This window comes from Nycticebus coucang, chromosome 9 (genome assembly GCF_027406575.1).
Source record: "Nycticebus coucang isolate mNycCou1 chromosome 9, mNycCou1.pri, whole genome shotgun sequence".
In the NCBI taxonomy this organism is placed as follows: Eukaryota; Metazoa; Chordata; class Mammalia; order Primates; family Lorisidae; genus Nycticebus; species Nycticebus coucang.
In genome coordinates, this window is record NC_069788.1 from 123,710,953 (window position 1) to 123,728,601 (window position 17,649).

Consider the following 17,649-nt stretch of genomic DNA (forward strand, 5'->3'; position numbering starts at 1 on the left):
ATTTATTGAGATAATTGATTAGTGTGGTAGTATTCTATTCGTCTTATTTTGTGAGAGTCCATTGCTTAGTTTTATCTTTTGCATCAGTGTGGAGGTTTGGTTCTGCCTTTTAATTTCTGAGGTCTTACTTTGCTGCTGATCCATTGTGGTGGTCAGTGTGCAGAACAGGTTGAAGTATTTCCTGTAGAGCTGGTCTTGTTGTGGCGAATTTCCTCAATGTTTGTATATCCGTAAATGATTTGATTTCTCCGTCAATTTTGAAGCTTAGCTTAGCAGGGTACAGAATTCTGGGCTGGAAATTGTTCTGTTTAAGTAGATTAAAGGTAGATGACCATTGTCTTCTTGCTTGGAAAGTTTCATTAGAGAAGTCTGCGGTCAATCTGATGGATTTGCCCCTGGGTCAACTGGCGCTTAGTCCTGGCAGCTTGCAGAATCTTTTCTTTTGTCTTGACTTTGGACAGGTTCATCACAATGTGTCTTGGAGAAGCTCGGTTAGAGTTGAGGCGACCTGGTGTCCGATAGCCCTCTGAAAGCAGTGTGTCAGAATCTTTGGTGATATTTGGGAAATTTTCTTTTATAATATTCTCTAGTATGGCTTCCATTCCTCTGGGGCATTCTTCTTCCCCTTCTGGAATTCCTATAACTCGTATGTTGGAACGCTTCATAAAGTCCCATAATTCTGACAGTGAACGTTCTGCTTTCTCTCTCTTCTTTTCTGCCTCTTTTACTATCTGAGTTATCTCAAAAACTTTGTCTTCTGCCTCTGAAATTCTTTCTTCTGCATGGTCTAACCTGTTGCTGATACTTTCCATTGCATCTTTAAGTTCCCTGATTGACTGTTTGATTTCCTTCAGCTCTGCTATATTTTTTTTATATTCTTCATTTCATTCATCTCTTATCTGATTCTGTTTTTGGATTTCCTTTTGGTTATTTTGCACTTTATTAGCAGTTTCCTTCATTGTTTCCATCATTTGTTTCATTGTTTTCAACATGTGTATTCTAAATTCCCTTTCTGTCATTCCTAACATTTCTGTATAGGTGGAATCCTCTGCAGTAGTTACCTCATGGTCCCTTGGCGGGGTTGTTCTGGACTGGTTCTTCATGTTGCCTGGAGTTTTCTGCTGATTCTTCCTCATGAGTGATTTCTTTTATCTGTTTCCTTGCCCTAATTTTCCTTTCACTTCCTCTTGCTCTTTAAGTTCTCGTGCCTGTGGAAGTTGCGGCGGGTTTAGACGGATTGAACACACTCGAGCACTTGCTGGTTTTCCACTGTTTTAGTCCTCCTCTTGGGGTCCAGAAGTCTCTCGCTGACTCCCCGTATCCTCTCAGGGGTGATGCTAGGCAGATCCCACCAGCCAGAGATGCCCGGAGTCCTATCTCCCCAGACTCACGGTGCCCAGATGCAAGGTAGCTGTTACTCGGCTGCCATCTTGTTCCGCCTCTCTAGTTTTTCTATTTTTAATAGAGACAAGGTCTTGCTGTTGCTCAGGCTGGTCAAACTCCTGAACTCAAGTGATCCACCAGCCTCTGGTTCCTGTAGTGCTAGGATTACAGGCGTGAGCCACCAACCCCAGCTAATGTTTCTATTTCTAGTAGAGATGGAGTCTCACTCTTGCTCAGGCTGATCTCCATCTCCACAGCTCAAGTGATCCTCCAACCTCAGGCTGCCAGAGTGCTGGGATTACAGGGGTGAGCCAGTGTGCCCAGCCAAGATGTATGTATATTGAGACTGTTTTCTGGCTTGAGAAGACTATTGATGAGAGGGTCTTTCCCTTCTAAAACTGTGATGAGAAAACCATATGTAAATACTTTTTCTTGATGCTTTTATCCACTTTGGGTGAAAATACTAGAAAAGGGTTTTTCTTGTATATCCTTCCTCTACCCCCAACTAGCCAGTACAGCCTTATTTTTCAGATACATGTTCTTACTGGGGAAAAAATACAAAGAGTAGCGGTTCATAAGGACTTATGATGAAAGCAGTTGTTCCCTCACTTCACCTTTCCTTACCTCAGTTTTCTCTCAAGGGGAGACACTTCAATTGTTTCTCTTTTTGATTCTCCCCCCTTTTTCTTTTCTTTCTTTTTTTTTTTTTGAGATAGGGTCTCACCCTGTCACCAGGGCCCACAGTGCAGTGGTGTCAGCCTACCTCACTGTAGCCTAAACTCCTCGGTTCAAGGGATCCTCCTGCCTTAGCCTCTTGAGTAGTTGGAGTTGAACTACAGGTGCACACATGCCATGGTGCCTGGCTGACCTTTCTGTTGTTGTTGTTGTTTCTCTTCCTCCTCTTGCCTCCTCCTTTCTGGACTATAGTTGTGTTTTATCATTCATATGAATGTGTAGGTGATGATATATTGGTTTCATAATAGTATTGGGTACATTGGATACTTTATTTTCCATTCTTGAGATACTTTACAAAAAAGAATGTGTTCCCATTCCATCCAGGTAAGCATAAAGGCTGTAAAGTCTCCATTCTTTTTAGTGGCTACATAGTATTCCAGGGTATACCACAATTTGTGTGTACTCTATTTAGAGCTGCTGCTCAGCTCACATCCTGTGACTTGCCTCCCTTATGCTCCTGTTTCCCATATACAGCTGTGCGTCACAGCAGGGATAGGTCTGAGACATGCTTCGTCCAATGACTTTGTCATTGTGCCAAAACCAGAATGTGCCTGCACAAACCTAGATGGTGCACACACCTAGGCTGTGTGGTGTGGTACTCTAGGCTGTTGTAATGTAATGGCATCAATGTTTCCAAACATAGAGACATTGGAATGTCACTAGAGATAGGAATTTTTCAGATTTATTATGAATTTATGGGCCACTGCAGTGTGTCTGGTCCATCACTGACTGAGATGTAGCTATGCAGTGTGTGGCTTACTTCTTCTTTCTTGGTTTATCGCCTTGTTTGAGAGGATACATACTGAGGTCAGATTTTGAGTGATTGCAAGTCTGAGATAATTATAGAATTGTCTTAGTTGTTTGAAATTTCCTGATGTATGTCTTGGTGTGAGTCTATTCTCCATCTTCTAAGGCTGTTTGCTTCATGAACATCCTTGAAAATATAATCCAAAACAGTAGTCATTGCCTTTTTTGCAAAACAGACTTGTAAAGAATTCGTTTCCAATACCATTACTTCAATCTTTAACTTTTTGTACAGTTATATCATTTTTGGCTCTCTGGTCACCTAGTAATACTATATATATTTATTTTTATTTCATGAACTATAGATGATATCTTTTGACTGTCCCTTTGTAAGAGAAGGTTGGTTTTTGTTTTTTTTTGAAACAGAGTCTCACTGTGTCCCCCTCGTGTCACCTTTCTGTTGTTGCTGTTGTTGTGACACCCCCATGGTGTCACAGCTCACAGCAACCTCAAACTCTTGGGCTTAAGTGATTTTCTTGCCTCAGCCTCACGAGTAGCTGGGACTACAGGTGCCCACCACAACGCCCGGCTAGCTTGGTACTTTTTTTTTGTTTTTTTTTTTTACTTAAAATTTTTTCTACTACTTACATGTATGTATGTATATTTATATGTGTGTGTATGTGAGAGAGAACTTTTTACCTACAGAGATGGAGTCTTGCTATGCTGCCCAGGCTAGCCACAAATTCCTGACCTCAAACAATCCTCCTGCCTCAGCCTCCCAAATAGATTATAGGGACTACAGGCATGAGCCACTGTTGGGGCAAGAGGAGTTGTTTTAGATAGGGATCCTTGCAAGTGTTAGAAAATCAAAAAAATCAAGAAAGTCATAACTTAAGTGGAAACGGAAATTGGTTTCCAGACTGATAGTAGGCTTGGAGCAATGCACTGAGACCTTCCTTTGGAGAAATTGGTCTCTTGGTACGTCAGTCTGCTTTCTTCCTTTTAGCTTTGTTTTTAAGATCCTCCTCTTTAGCCCTCCCTGCACCAGTGCTGGCTTTAGGCTGTGTGTTTATCTTTGAACAAGCCACCAGGCCAAGGATGAGAGAATAGACCAGAACAGCTAGACCCAGCTCATGTGATTGTGGGGTCAGCCCTATCTGAATCATGTGTTGGGGGTGGGAAAAAAGTAGCTTACTGAGGGTAAAACAGGGTGCTTTTACCTCCCCCATGCCGGAGTTTACAGTTCAGTTATAGTTTTTTTCTTGTATTATTTGCTTTTATAACCTCCTTAAATTTTCTAGTTTCTTAAAGATAATATCTCCCTTTTATCTAGTTAATCCCCTTCTGATGCCCTTTACTCTCCTGCTCCAATCTGTGTACTCTATTTATTTGATTAAATCATAACTGTGTACAATTATGGGGTACAATTTGCTGATTTGATATACAGTGTGGAATCGGACATTTCACCTTTAATAACCTAATATTAAACCTTTAAAATGGAAATATAACGTAGAGTCAGTAAGTCCTTGTATTTGTATCATTTACCTTTAACCTGCACCATTGGCCATATTTCTTTATTTCTTTATTTTTTTTAATTTAGGTGAGGGCAGGGCATCTTTAACAAAATTTAAAGCAAATTCTAGATGTCATCTTACTTTACTCTAATTATATCAGTATGTGTCTAAAAAAGATATTCCTTCCCAACCACAGTTATCTCACCTAACAACTGATAGATTAATCTGATGCCTCAGACCAATCTGAGTGTTAATACCATCAGCGTTCCTTGTTTTCTAAACCCCAGATACATTCAGGTTTGTGGTATCACTTTTAAGTTACCGATTTTTGTTAGTTCACACAACATATTTTTGTATCTTATAAACGCTCAACTTGCTAATTTGTTAGAGACGTTAACACAAAGTAGGAGGAATCCATATAAGAAGCCCTCATTTACTGGTCACCCAACTTCAGCAGTTCCTCTTGTGAGAGGGGAAATCATCAAGTCATGCCCAATTTTGTTTAATGGGCATGCCCTCTACTTCCTCCTCTGAATTATTTTCAAGCAAATCCCAGAGCACATATTATTTCATTTGCAGTCTAGGAGATCTTTAAGCAGTAAGGACTGTGGGCACAGTGGCTTATGCCTATTAATCCCAGAAGTTTGGGAGGCTAAGGATGGGAGGATTGCTTGAAGCTGGGGATTCGAGACCAGACTGGGCAACAGTGTGAGACCCAATCTCTTAAAAATCAAAAGTGAATATTGTATATATTTAGCTACAATATTACTGTCAATCCTTCATTCCTTAAGGATGATATTAATACCAAATATCCAGTGTTCAAATTTCCGTTTGTCTCAGTGTTGTAGGTTTTTTGGGTAATGGTTTGAACTAGGATTTGTATATGGTCTCTACTTTGTAGTTGGTTGGTAATGACATTAAGTCCTTTTCAATATATAGATTCCACTGCACTACATATCTCTTTTATCTCCCTGTTTTTTTTGTTAATGAAATAAGGTTTTTTTGTCCTGGAGTTTTTCAGTCTAGAGTTTAATGTTTACGTTTCTGTATCTTACTTCAACAAGTTCTTATATCTTCTGTATTTCCTGTAAATAGGTAACTGAACCTAGAGGTGTACTCAGTTTTAGAGTATATAATATATACATACAGTAACAATGTGAAATGCTTCAAAGACCATATATTGAAAAGTCATTTTTTCACCTTGTACCTTACGTATCTTTCCCAGAGGTAATTATTGTGTTGGATACAGGGGTGTACCCTTTTTTCTGCTGCACATTGGGAGAATGAGAGTTGTCTTGGGCCATACATTAAATACACAGATGAAAGCTGACAAGCCCGTAAAAAGGCTTGTGCATAATTTTTGCAGTATCTGACACCATAGATAAGCAACAGAGGCCTCATAATCTGCATGGGCCTATGGGCCACAGGTTGGACACCTTGGTGGAATAAATGGCTCTTAATAATTCTCAATATATAAAGGCCGGGCACAGTGACTCACAACTGTAATCCTGGAACTCTGGGATGCTGAGGTGGGTGGATTGCCTGAGCTCACGAGTTTGAGACCAGATTGAGCAAGAACGAGACCCCCCTGTCTAAAAGTAGCTGGGTGCTGGGCGGTGCCAGTGGCTCAGTAAGTAGGGTGCCAGCCCCATATACCGAGGGTGGCAGGTTCGAGCCCGGCCCCGGCCAAACTGCAACAGAAAAATAGCTGGGCGTTGTGGCGGGCACCTGTAGTCCCAGCTACTTGGGAGGCTGAGGCAAGAGAATTACCTAAGTCCAAGAGCTGGAGGTTGCTGTGAGCTGTGATGCCATGACACTCTACTGAGGGTGATAAAGTGAGATTCTGTCTCAAAAAAACAACAACAAAAAAAGCCAGGTGCTGTGGTGGGTGCCTGTAGTCCCAGCTACTCAGGAGGCTGAGGCAAGAGAGTTGCTTAAGCCCAAGAATTTGAGGTTGCTGTGAGCTGTGATTCCACGGCACTCTACCCAGGGCGACAAAATGAGACTCTCTCCCCCCCCCCAAAAAAATCTGAATATATAAAGGTGATTCTTATACATTTAGAATTCAATTTAAACACTATGAAATCACATGATGTTCGTCACCATTTAAGATGTGTCCTTTTTTTCTTTTTGGTAAAGCAGAACTTGTACGTTGGGATGATAGTTGATTATAGAACTGTGGTCCTGCAGCAAACTCCTTTTCATGTAATGAACAAGGAAGGAGAAGCAGCTCTGCTAATGGAGACATAAAAAGAATCATTTTTGTTAACATTATGCAGTATCTAGTATTGCAAACTTTATTTTCTTTCTTTTTTTTTTTTTGAGACAGAGTCTCACTTTGTTGCCCTCAGTAGGTGCTATGGCGTCATAGCTCACAGCAATCTCAAACTCTTGGGCTCAAGCCATTCTCTTGTCTCAACCTCCCCAGTGGCTGGGACTGTAGGCGTCCACCACAACGCGGGGCTATTTTTTTGCGGGGGGGGGGGGGGAACAGAAGAATTTGGATCCTTTTCTGGTTTTTCTTTCTTTCTTTTTTTTTTTTTAAACAATGGGGATTTATTTTCTCAACAGTTCTGGAGTTTAGAAATCTAAGATTAGAGATCAAGGTGACTCCAGGATTGGTTTCTTCTGAGGCAGGTGGCTGTCTTCACATTGTGTGACCCTCACAGGGTCATCCCTTGGTCTGTTCCCTTAACTACTTAGATAGTTGTAAAGTTTCTGGGAAGTTCAAAGCCATAGGAACATGATTTAAAAAAAAAAAAAAACCAAAAAACTCTAATTTTCTTCTTCCTCCTCTCACTTCCCACCTACCCACTCTCAATCAAAATAATCACTTTTGTGAAAGAGAGAGAAAGGCATCATGAATTCAGCAAGTTCAGACAAGTGTTGCCAGCATGTAGGGCAAGGAATCCATGTTTACCAGGACTATGTTATGTTTGAGAAGAAATGTGCCCTGAGAAAAGAGAGTCCAGGTGCAAGGGCAGTGACTGGAGTATGGATTTCAGTTCTCTTTGGTTACTGTGGACCCTGTGGGGCTGATAGAATGACTAGTCTCTAGATGCACTGGAAAGCCTTTGCTATTCTGCGTCTCTTGTTATATGGCATTTCTCCAAGTGAGTGAAGGGGGATTTTCTTTTTGAGCTAGGGTTTTTTTGAGCTTATTGGAAGAGAGTGAAGTATAAGAAACAGTCAAGGACATGGTATATTTTATTGCCTGGAGTAGAAGGTACCTACAGAGGCCTGGGTGTTCTGATATAATAGAATATCACACTTGGGTGTGACAGAGGAGACCCCCCCCAACAATTCTCAGTTCCTTAAATTTGAGGAATGTGTTTGAAGATCCACTTACAATAGTAAATATGTGGATTGAATTATGAAATTTTTGCTTTGTTGTTTGTGAAATTCTCATTGTCCCTTTCCCTGCTGGGAATCCAGGTGGGTTTTGAGGAAAAGTGGTTGTGTTGCCTGGTTTGGCAGTCTGCTGAAGAACACTTGCGATATACTCCATGTACCCATGTACCCCCTGGGTTTATGAGGGTCTAATCCCATGACAGTATTAAATAAATGTTCTCTTTTTGCCTTTAGGTTTTATGGTCTGAAAAGCATGTTAATCCTTTGGTGAAGTTCTCTGACGTTGAGTGGTCTTTGCTGGTGGAATGAATTCCATGGCATTGGATAATTTCAGACTGTTAGGACATAGGTTATTACAGAGGACCCACACCACATTGGAAATAGGTAAACTTTATACTATATACATATTTATTTTTAAAAAGTGAAGATTAAAGGTTTCTCCAAATTTAGAAATATAAAACTGGAAAATGGCTTTTAAATTTCAATTTTTTCTTTACTCCTCACCCTGCATATTATGCTGTTAATAGCTTTTGTCTGTGTTTCCCTCCTATCTGGAAATGTGGCTACTTTACACAACCAGCAAGGTTCTTCAGCAGGGCATAGGCGCCTGTGCTCGCGGTCACCCCCACGCCTCTGACCACACTGTGGACACTGTGGATTGCAGATGAGCTAACAACGTCTACACGCTCTCGCTCTCCATTTACTGGGCAGTCAAGGTTTTTTGGGGGGTGGGAGGAGGATAGTATATTAGTGTGTTCTTAATCTAGTGGTATTTTCATACATATTTTGTATTTTAAAAATATATAGCTTAATTCTAATACATGTGTAACACAAATATATCACTAGTTTGTTCAGGTATGGCAAAGAAGCCATATTCTAACTTTATTCCAATTTGAATTTTTTGAAGCTTTTATTCTTTTGGTCTTGGGATGTAGTCCAGGTTTTCCTGTTCTAAAGTTGTTAGAAACTTGCCATCTTGAGTGAAAATGGGGAGGACTCAGCAGCCTTAAATAAACTCACTGACTATTTGCCCATCCCTGCACATCTTTTCAAGAAAAAGGCTATTTGGGCATAGGGCACAAAGCAATATACCTGGAAGATAGTGACTGTTTTAAAACTTTATCAGCCTCTTCTGAAAATACCCCAGATAGGCCAGGTGCAGTGGTCACATCGGTAATCTCAACACTCTGGGAGGCTAAGGCAGAAGGATCACTTGAGCTCAAGAGTTTGAGACCCGTCTGAGCAATCCTGTCTCTACAAAAAATAGAAAACTAGCCACGTGTTGTGTCAGGCGCTGGAAGTCCCAGCTACTCGGAAGGCTAAGGTAAGAGGATCACTTGAGCCCAGGAATTTGAGGTTGCTGTGAGGTAGGCTGACTCCAGGCCTGGGCCACGGAATGTGACTCTGTCTCAAAAAACAAAAAAAAAAATAAAAGCCATTCAAAATACAAAATAATACCCAAGAGGAGAGATGCAAGGATGCTTTGATAGCATTACAGAATTGAATGTATTATTTGTAAAGATGCTTTTTTTTTTTGAGACAGTCTCACCATATTGCCCTTGATAGAGTGCTGTGGCATCACAGCTCACAGCAAACTCAAACTCCTGGGCTTAAGCAATTCTTTTGCCTCAGCCTCCCAGTAGCTAGGACTATAGGTGCCCACCACAACGCCTAGCTATTTTTTGTTGCAGTTGTCATTGTTCTTTAGCTGGCCTGGGCCAGGTTTGAACCCGCCAGCCTTGGTGTACGTGGCTGGCGCCATAACCACTGTGATATGTACGGCTGCTGAGCCTTTTTGGAAACACTCTTAAGTAACATATTCTGTCTCTCCTATTAGCTTGTTTGAATGTGTTATGGTCTGTTTTTTCCCCATTTCTAACTTGTGTAAGTTTACTTTGAAGGGATTTATAAAGTTATTTTTGTTTTTCATTTTATTAATGAAATAGCTTAAGGAAGTTGATTCTAATCGGAAACTTCAGAAAATAACTCACAATTAGCTGTTTATAAAGATAGCTCCTATTTGTTGAGTGCTTGTAGCATTTTGCTAAGCACTTTATATGCACAGGACAGACATGATTATTGTTGTCATATCATCAGACTTACAACTGAGGTGTTAGTCCTCTCTGTTTTTTTTTTTTTTTTTTATTGTTGGGGATTCATTGAGGGTACAATAAGCCAGGTTACATTGATTGCAATTGTTAGGTAAAGTCCCTCTTGCAATCGTGTCTTGCCCCCATAAAGTGTGATACACACCAAGCTCTCTGTTTTTTTTTTTTAATCTCCCCATAAGGTTCTAATATGTAGCTAAGTTAAGGACAGCCTCAGATTTCTGGCTTGGGACTCTGGATGAGAGGTTGTACTGTTTGAAGAGAAAACATGGAAAGTGGCACGGCGTGTAACAACTGGTTGCTTGTGGCTGTTGGAAATAGGATCTGGAGCTCAGTGGCAGTGGTCCACGCTAAAGATGAGGGTGGAGGAATTACTGACAGCCAGACAGTACTCAGAGTTACTAGTTACTCAGATTAGTTGAGATTGCCCTAAGAGAGCTTATATGATGAAGGGAGGACCCAGAATCCTGGGGAACCTTGAAATGCTTGAGGGGTAGGAGAAGGAAGCAGAACAAGAAGAGAAAGGAGACCCGAGTATTTAAAAATTTAGCCAGGCATTGTGGTGGGTGCCTGTAGTCCCACCTACTTGAGAGGCTTAGGCAAGAGAATCGCTTAAGCCCAAGAGTTTGAGGTTGCTGTGAGCTATAATGGCATGGCACTCTACTGGGGGCGACATAGTGAGACTTTGTCTCAGAAAAAAGAAAAGAATCCAGCATTAAGGGAGTGAGTGGCATTTCAGAAGCCAACGGACAGGAAGGGGCGAGGGTTCAGATATACCTGGCATATGGTACTCAATACATGCTTTCTGCAAGTAGATTTTAGTGAGTTTAAGGAGTCACAAATTTTCATTGGATTAGCAGGACTAATCCAGTGAGTTTGGAAAAAATCATTTAATTGAAGTAGTCTTTCTCCTACCTTATTCTAGGCACCTTGGTGTCCTTTGAAAGTTCCTTACCTGCTAACTAATTGGAGTGCTGTAGGTCTTTGCTCTAGGACCTAGAGGCCATTGGTTCTCCCAAGAATGGTTCCCCATACCAGCAACATCAGCTTCACCTGGGAACTTGTTAGAAATGAAAATTATCAGGCTCACTTAGACCTACAGAATCACACTCTGGAGAGGGGACCTTGTCATCTGTGTTTTGATGCTTTCTAAAAGTTGAAACCTGATATACAATGCTTCTGTGCCATGTGCTTCTTACATGGTCTGTTAGTGTGGGTTGAGTTATATCATGCGTTGTGCCCAGACTTTCACATTTATCTCTTTGGTCCAGTTCTTCTGAGGACCAGGTCCATAGATCCAGCTGCCTGTTACTAATCTCGATTGTGATGTGCACTCTTTCCTAGGCTTGGTAAGGCATTACCCATCCACCTAGATAATCAAGTTAGAAACCAAAGCAAGCTGAGGTCCACTCTGAGGCACAAATACTAATAAGTTCTAAGCACATTGCAGTGTACTGGCAAAGACTGTACACACACATACATACAGGCAAAAATAATGATAATTTTAATTACATAATGAATAAACACCATCTAAGTTAAGAGATGGATTATTTCTTTCAGAAAATCTTAAATTCTCAGAATGTCCTGAGTGTGATTCTAGAGTTTAAAGGTGAAGTAAAGTACAGTTGACTCTTAAACAAATGAGTTTAACTGCACAGGTCTGCTTTGCAGATTTATTTCAACCAAGCTGATTGAAAACAACAGTATTCAGGGGATGCAAAAGCCATGTATTCAGAGGGATAACTTCGTATCTTTGGGATCTATAGGGCCCACCTGTAGCACTTGAGTGTGAGTGGATTTTGGATATGTAAACATCCAGTTCTCCACATACACTGAGCAACAGTTGTACTATGAAACAAGTACTTCATCTGGTGCTCCACCAAAGAAACTTGTGTTTAAATATATAATGTATTTGATTACTATATAGAATTGAATATATAAAACTATATCTATTATAATTGATAACCAATTTCCAGGAAAGAATGGGTGGTGGAATGTCATTTGTAAAATGGGAATAACCATCCAAACATTAAGAAGTTATTAGGATTAAGTGCACTGATCTATTCAAGACTTAACAGTAGGCAGCAGTGCCTGGCACATAGGTGAAGGGTCAGTAAATATAACTTGTGGTATTCCTGTCTCTTCTCCCTTGTCACTTGACTCCAGCAATTCTTGAATTCTCCTATTTAAAAGTGGCTATCCAGATTAGGCCACGAACCGGCATGCTTTAAAATGCTTCGTGCTTCCAGGCATTCCCTTAACCCTACTCTGATTTCCTAGAGTAGGGTTAGGTTGTGGTTGTTTGTTTCCTTAATACTCTGTACTTTGCAGTGCTTTATAAACATAGCTACTACTATTTTTTAATAATAGCTTTTATTGAAATACAATTCAGGTCAGGTGTGGTGGCTCACACCTGTAATCCTAGCACTCTGGGAGGCTGAGGTGGCTGGATTCCTGAGCTTGAGCTCAGGAATTCCAGATCACCCTGAGCTAGAGTGAGACCCCGTCTCTACTAAAAATAGAAAAACTTGCCTGGTGTGGTGCACACCTGTAGTCCCAGCTACTCGGGAGACTGAGGCAAGAAGATGGCTTTGAACCCAAGAGTTTGAGATTGCTGTGAGCTATGATGCCACCGCACTGAACTTAGTGCGCTGGAGCAAGACTCTGTGTCAAAAAGAAAAAAAGAAAAAGAAATGCAATTCATGTACCACACAGTTCACATGTTGGAAGCACACAGTTCCATGTACTGGCAGAGTGGTGTGCTCTCACTATGGTCACATACAGAATGTGGGCTCAGGGAGAGCAATACCACTTGCTGTCATGAAGATAAAAAAGGGCTGTGCTCATTAGCACTCACTCCTTCCCCATTGCCTCTAGTCCTAGGCAACCACTGAATCTGCTTTCTGTCTCTATAAGTTTTGTCTGTTCTTGACATTTCATATAAATGGATCCATACAATAAGTGGTTTTCTGTGTCTGGTTTCTTTCACTTGGCATAATGTTTTCAAAGTCCGTTTGTGTTGTAGCATTGTTAGTACTTTTTATGGGCATATACTATTCCATCATGTGTATATACCAGAACGTGTTTATCGTTTCACCAGCGGATGGACATTGGGTTCTTTTCACTTTGGGGATATTATAAAATAATGCTGCTGTGAACATTTATGTATGAGCTTTTGTATGTGGACATATGTTGTCATTTCTCTTGAGGATATATACCTAGAAGTGGGATTGCTGGGTCATATGGTAAATCTGGGCTTTTAACCTCTTGAGGAACTGCCAGCCTGCTTTTCCAAAGCTGCTGCACATTTATATTCCCACCAGCAGTACCTGAGGGTTTCAGTTTCTCCACATCTTTGCCAATATTTGTCTTTTTGATTCTAACCATCCTAATGAGGCTGGCTGCAATAGCTCATGCCAGTAATTCTAGCACTCCTGGAGGCTTTGGTGTGTGGATCGCCTGAGATCAGGATTTCAAGACCAGCCTGAGCAACAGTAGGACCCTGTCTGTAAAAAGAGCCGAGTGTTATACTGGGTGCCTGTAGTCACAGCTACTTGGGAGGCTGAGGCAAGAGGATTGCTTGAGCCCAAGAGTTTGGGTTTGCTGTGAGCTATGACGCCACGGCACTCTACCAAGGGCAACAAAATGAGACTGTCTAAAAAAGAAAAATATAAGAAAATATTAATTGAAGTGCTAAGTATACCTAATTCTAAATATCACTTTTGGGGAGTAGAATTTTAATGAATTCCTTAATAATGAAGACTTTAATGAATTCTTCTGTATTTCATTTTTTCATTTCTCCCATCCCCACCTGCCACTTTTAATGTGAGTTTTAATAATTTTAAATGTTTTCCTGTGATTTTTGTTTTTTTGATTCATAGTAGTCATTTAGTTGCAAAACAAAAGCAACTACACTCCACATTGTAGCTCCCACAAAAGAAAATAGCAGAGGTCCTACACTTGAAAGTGGAGAGGTCACTTGAGGATTTGAAATGAATGATTTATTTATTGAAAAATGATTTATTGTCGGGCACAGTGGCTCACACCTGTAATCCTAGCACTCTGGGAGGCTGAGGCCGGTGGATTGCCTGAGCTCACTGTTTTGAGACCAGCCTGAGCAAGAGCAAGATCCTGTCTCTAAAAATAGCCAGATGTTGTAGCAAGTGCCAGTAGTCCTAGCTACTTGGGAGGCTGAGGCAAGAGAATCACTTGAGCCCAAGAGTCTTGAGGTTGCTGTGAGCTATAACGTCATAGCACTCTACTGAGGGTGACAAAGTAAGACTCTGTCTCAAAAAAAAAAAAAAATTATTTAATGAAAAAATGAATTATTCTGTGTTGAGTTGAATTAAGCTGTTTTTTTCTTTTGGCTTTTTAAAGTAAGTTCCACATATATAAAACAGATTGAAGTTTTTGAACTATATTGTCTCATTTTATTTTTAAAATAAGTGCTTCCCTCTAAATCTGAGGTTTTCTTTTCTTTCTTTCTTTTTTTTCTGAGACAAAGTCTCACTGTGTCGCCCTGGGTAGAGTGCGATGGTGTCACAGCTCACAGCAACCTCAAACTCTTGGGCGTAAGCGATTCTCTTGCCTCAGCCTCCCAAATAGCTGGGACTACAGGCGCCCGCTACAATGCCTGGCTGTTTTTTGTTGCAGTTATCATTGTTGTTGAGCTGGCCCGGGCCGGGTTTGAACCCACCAGCCTCAGTGTATGTGGCTGGCACCGTAACCACTGTGCTATGAACGCGAAGCCTAAATCTGTGATTTTCAACCAGTGGGCTGCAGCAATTGCTGTGTTGCGAAAGGATCTTAGGTGTGCCATGAACATTTTTAAAGATCATTAATTAAATTATTTTCAAGAGTTCAAAACAGTATGTATATATATTTTTCTTTTTCACTCTTTTTTTTTTGATCACCACAATTAAAGTGTGCCACAGAAGTTTAACTACAGGTTGAATTGTGCTGTGAGATTAAAAAAAGGTTGAAAAGCACTGCTGTAAATATATAGTTTAGAAAGGTTTACAACATTATGTTTTCATTATATGTGACCATATTTTCCTACACAAAGGAGGGGAATTCTATTTTTTAGAATGAAGGGGAGAAAAAAGCTAGCATGCTTTGGGCAGTATTTTTGGAATGCCATTTTGGGATGTAAGATTAACGCCTGTTTTGCCTTTGCGGTGCTTTTGGCAAGTGCTAAACCTTCTTGCCTCATTCTGAGACCTCAACTGCTGGGGAGTGATTTCTGCCTAAAGTCGCCATAAATAAATAGTTCACTGTATTACACTATTTATAGATTTGGAGTTCTGTGAGACCAGTTGTTTTTTAAAAAAAACTAAAGATTTGTGATTTTTACCTACTTTGTTCTTGGTGGAAATGATCATAATATATTCCTGTTTTAGTAAGTTAGGGCAGGGACCTACCCAAGAAACACTTTTTAATTATTTGGAGCTCTTCTATAATAAAAAGTAGTCTGAGAAAACACCCCCCTTTTAACTCCCCTTTCAGTTTAGTTTGAGCAATAGATTGCTGTTGTACTTAGCAACTGACTAACCTAAAATATAAATTCCAATTTAGTGCATTAAAATTGCAACTGAAAAAGATTATTTCAAAAATGAGTTCTTAAAAGTTAGTAGTAAAATTGTTTCATTATAAAATTTTTTATTGAATTGGCTCAATAGTGGGTTTTTCTCCAAGATCTGAACTTTATACCTCAGTTCCCTCCACCATACTAAATACTATCTATGCATAAGACTATGTTGACTTAATTGCAAAGTCATAATTTATCATTGTTGGAGCTGTTTTTTCCTTTTCTGAAGTTGAGTCAAGAAAGCATTAATTAAAGTAGTTAATTTACACTGAATATATTGAATAAAATATCGACTGGCCACAATGACTGAAAAAGTATACCACATTTTAAGTCTGTGTGGTTTAGTAGTAGAGCAGCCTACTATTTTTCAAATTAACTTTACATCCAGCTGAAAGACCTACTTAAATATGTGTTGCATGTATGCACTGCATAGTCTTCCTCTTTTCCCAATTATTTAAAAAACAATTTGAGTTTATAATCTACTTGAAAGTAAGCCATGAAGTTATTGGCTCATGCCAATAATCCCAGCACTCTGGGAGGCTGAGGCAAGTGGATTGCTTGAGCTCAGGAGTTTGAGATGAGCCCGACCAAAAGTGAGACCCCATCTGTACTAAAAATGGCAAAAATAGCCAGATGCTATAGTGGGCGCTTGTAGTCCCAGATAGTTGAGGCTGAGGCAAGAGGGTGGCTTGAAACCCAAGAGTTTGAGGTTGCTGTGAGCAGCCTCCTAAGGCTACGGCAGTCGAGGCTGGGCCATGAGTGAGACTGTCTCAAAAAAGAAACAAACAAACCCCCCCCCCCCCAGTCAAACAAGAACGAGTGGGTTTTGAGAAGGAAAGGGCAATTTATTACTTTGCTGGTAAAGGAGGAAAAACACAAGACTGTCAGTCTCTCTCTCTCTTTTTTGCAGTTTTTGGCTGGGGCTCCGCCACCTCCGGTATATGAGGCCGCTGCCCTACTCCTTGAGCCACAGGTGCCACCCCAACTGTCAGTCTGAAAATACCAATTTTTTCTGAACATAAGTAAGAACAGAGTTTTTATTTATTATGATTATGTTTTAAGGCTAGTCAAGTGAAGCACTGGGACTGGGGAAGGAACAAAGGAATCTTTAACAGTTGTGAGGTATTAGTAAGCACCACTGCTCTGGGACTAGGGACACAGCTTTTAAAGTAGAAGACCTAATGTCATTCTACTACAGTTAATGTCCCACCTCCATTGAAGAGATTGTGACCTCTGCCCACCTGGGAGGGCTACCCAGCTGCTCTCAGCTCAGTGCCTCTGCCAGTCACCCAGGCTGGGCCCCCAGGCCCACCTTTCTGTAGGGCGAAGAACAAAAGACATTTTCCCTACCACCAGATCACCACTGGAGGCTGAGATACAGGTCGCAATTTCCAAAAAGAATTTTAAAGAGACAGAAAACATTTTTGCCGTTTTTTCAGGCCATTTCCCCTGTTACATTTCCGACCTTCATGTTTAAAAATAGTCTGTTCTTAGGCGTTAGAAAATGGAAGCTTTTTCGAGTAATGCTTTTCAAATTGTAAAAAATTGTATTGTGTAGAGGAAGGGAATGCAGCATCTGTATTAGGATCATTTTTTCCTATATCCTATTAGCCGATTCCAAGATTGTTTAATATGGTATCCACCCTTTTGATTTGGCTGCACCCTTTGCTCTCCTGAAAGTAAGACCAGTTGTTCTGAATTGCTGCCAGTGTGTGCTTTGGCACAGCATGAAGGCACCCTTAATCTCATGGCCATTGTCTTTAAAACAGCTTGCTGTTAATGGCTACAAAGAACGGGTGTGACCGAAGGGCGAGACAGATAATGGTTCTTTTTCCACCCCTGTTTTGGAGATCTGCTTTGTTCTATTTACTAGCCTTTTGTGTTCCCGGACTTGTGTGCTGTATTCTCTGTATATTGTTCCTAGTTGACTAAAATGTCTTGGGGTGGCTTTCACTATAACTTCCATACGCCTACAGCCCAAGCCCTGAGTCCTTTTCACAGAGGCAAGCAATACAGTGGTGTGGGGAGAGGTCTGTGGCCTTGCCACTGCGTATCCCCCTTTTATGTCTAAATATTTAAACCCTTAAATTATTCTGTATAACTCTTGTCCTGTGAAAAATTACTTACTTTTGTTAGGCTTAGAAATTTGCAAGTTTGTTTTTAATCCCTTTTGGTTTTTCACTGTACATCTTTTGCTGTATAATTTCTATTTTAAAAAGGAGTTTCT

At 40.5% G+C, this 17,649-nt stretch overlaps 1 protein-coding gene across 4 annotated transcripts in view; it reads left to right on the forward strand.

Moving 5' to 3' along the window:
- The window catches only part of FBXO34 (F-box protein 34), a 110,373-nt gene that overhangs the window by 41,378 nt on the left and 51,346 nt on the right, over positions 1–17,649 (forward strand). Inside the window, exon 2 of one of the 4 annotated variants that reach the window (XM_053601999.1) lies at positions 7,962–8,111. The exons of 2 other annotated variants lie outside the window; for them this stretch is intronic. In XM_053601999.1, coding sequence (XP_053457974.1) covers positions 8,033–8,111 — 79 coding nt within the window. In that variant the 5' untranslated portion in view covers positions 7,962–8,032. Of the gene's footprint in view, positions 1–7,961; positions 8,112–17,649 lie in introns of those variants that run through there. One more of the 4 variants, XM_053602004.1, reaches the window with a different exon arrangement.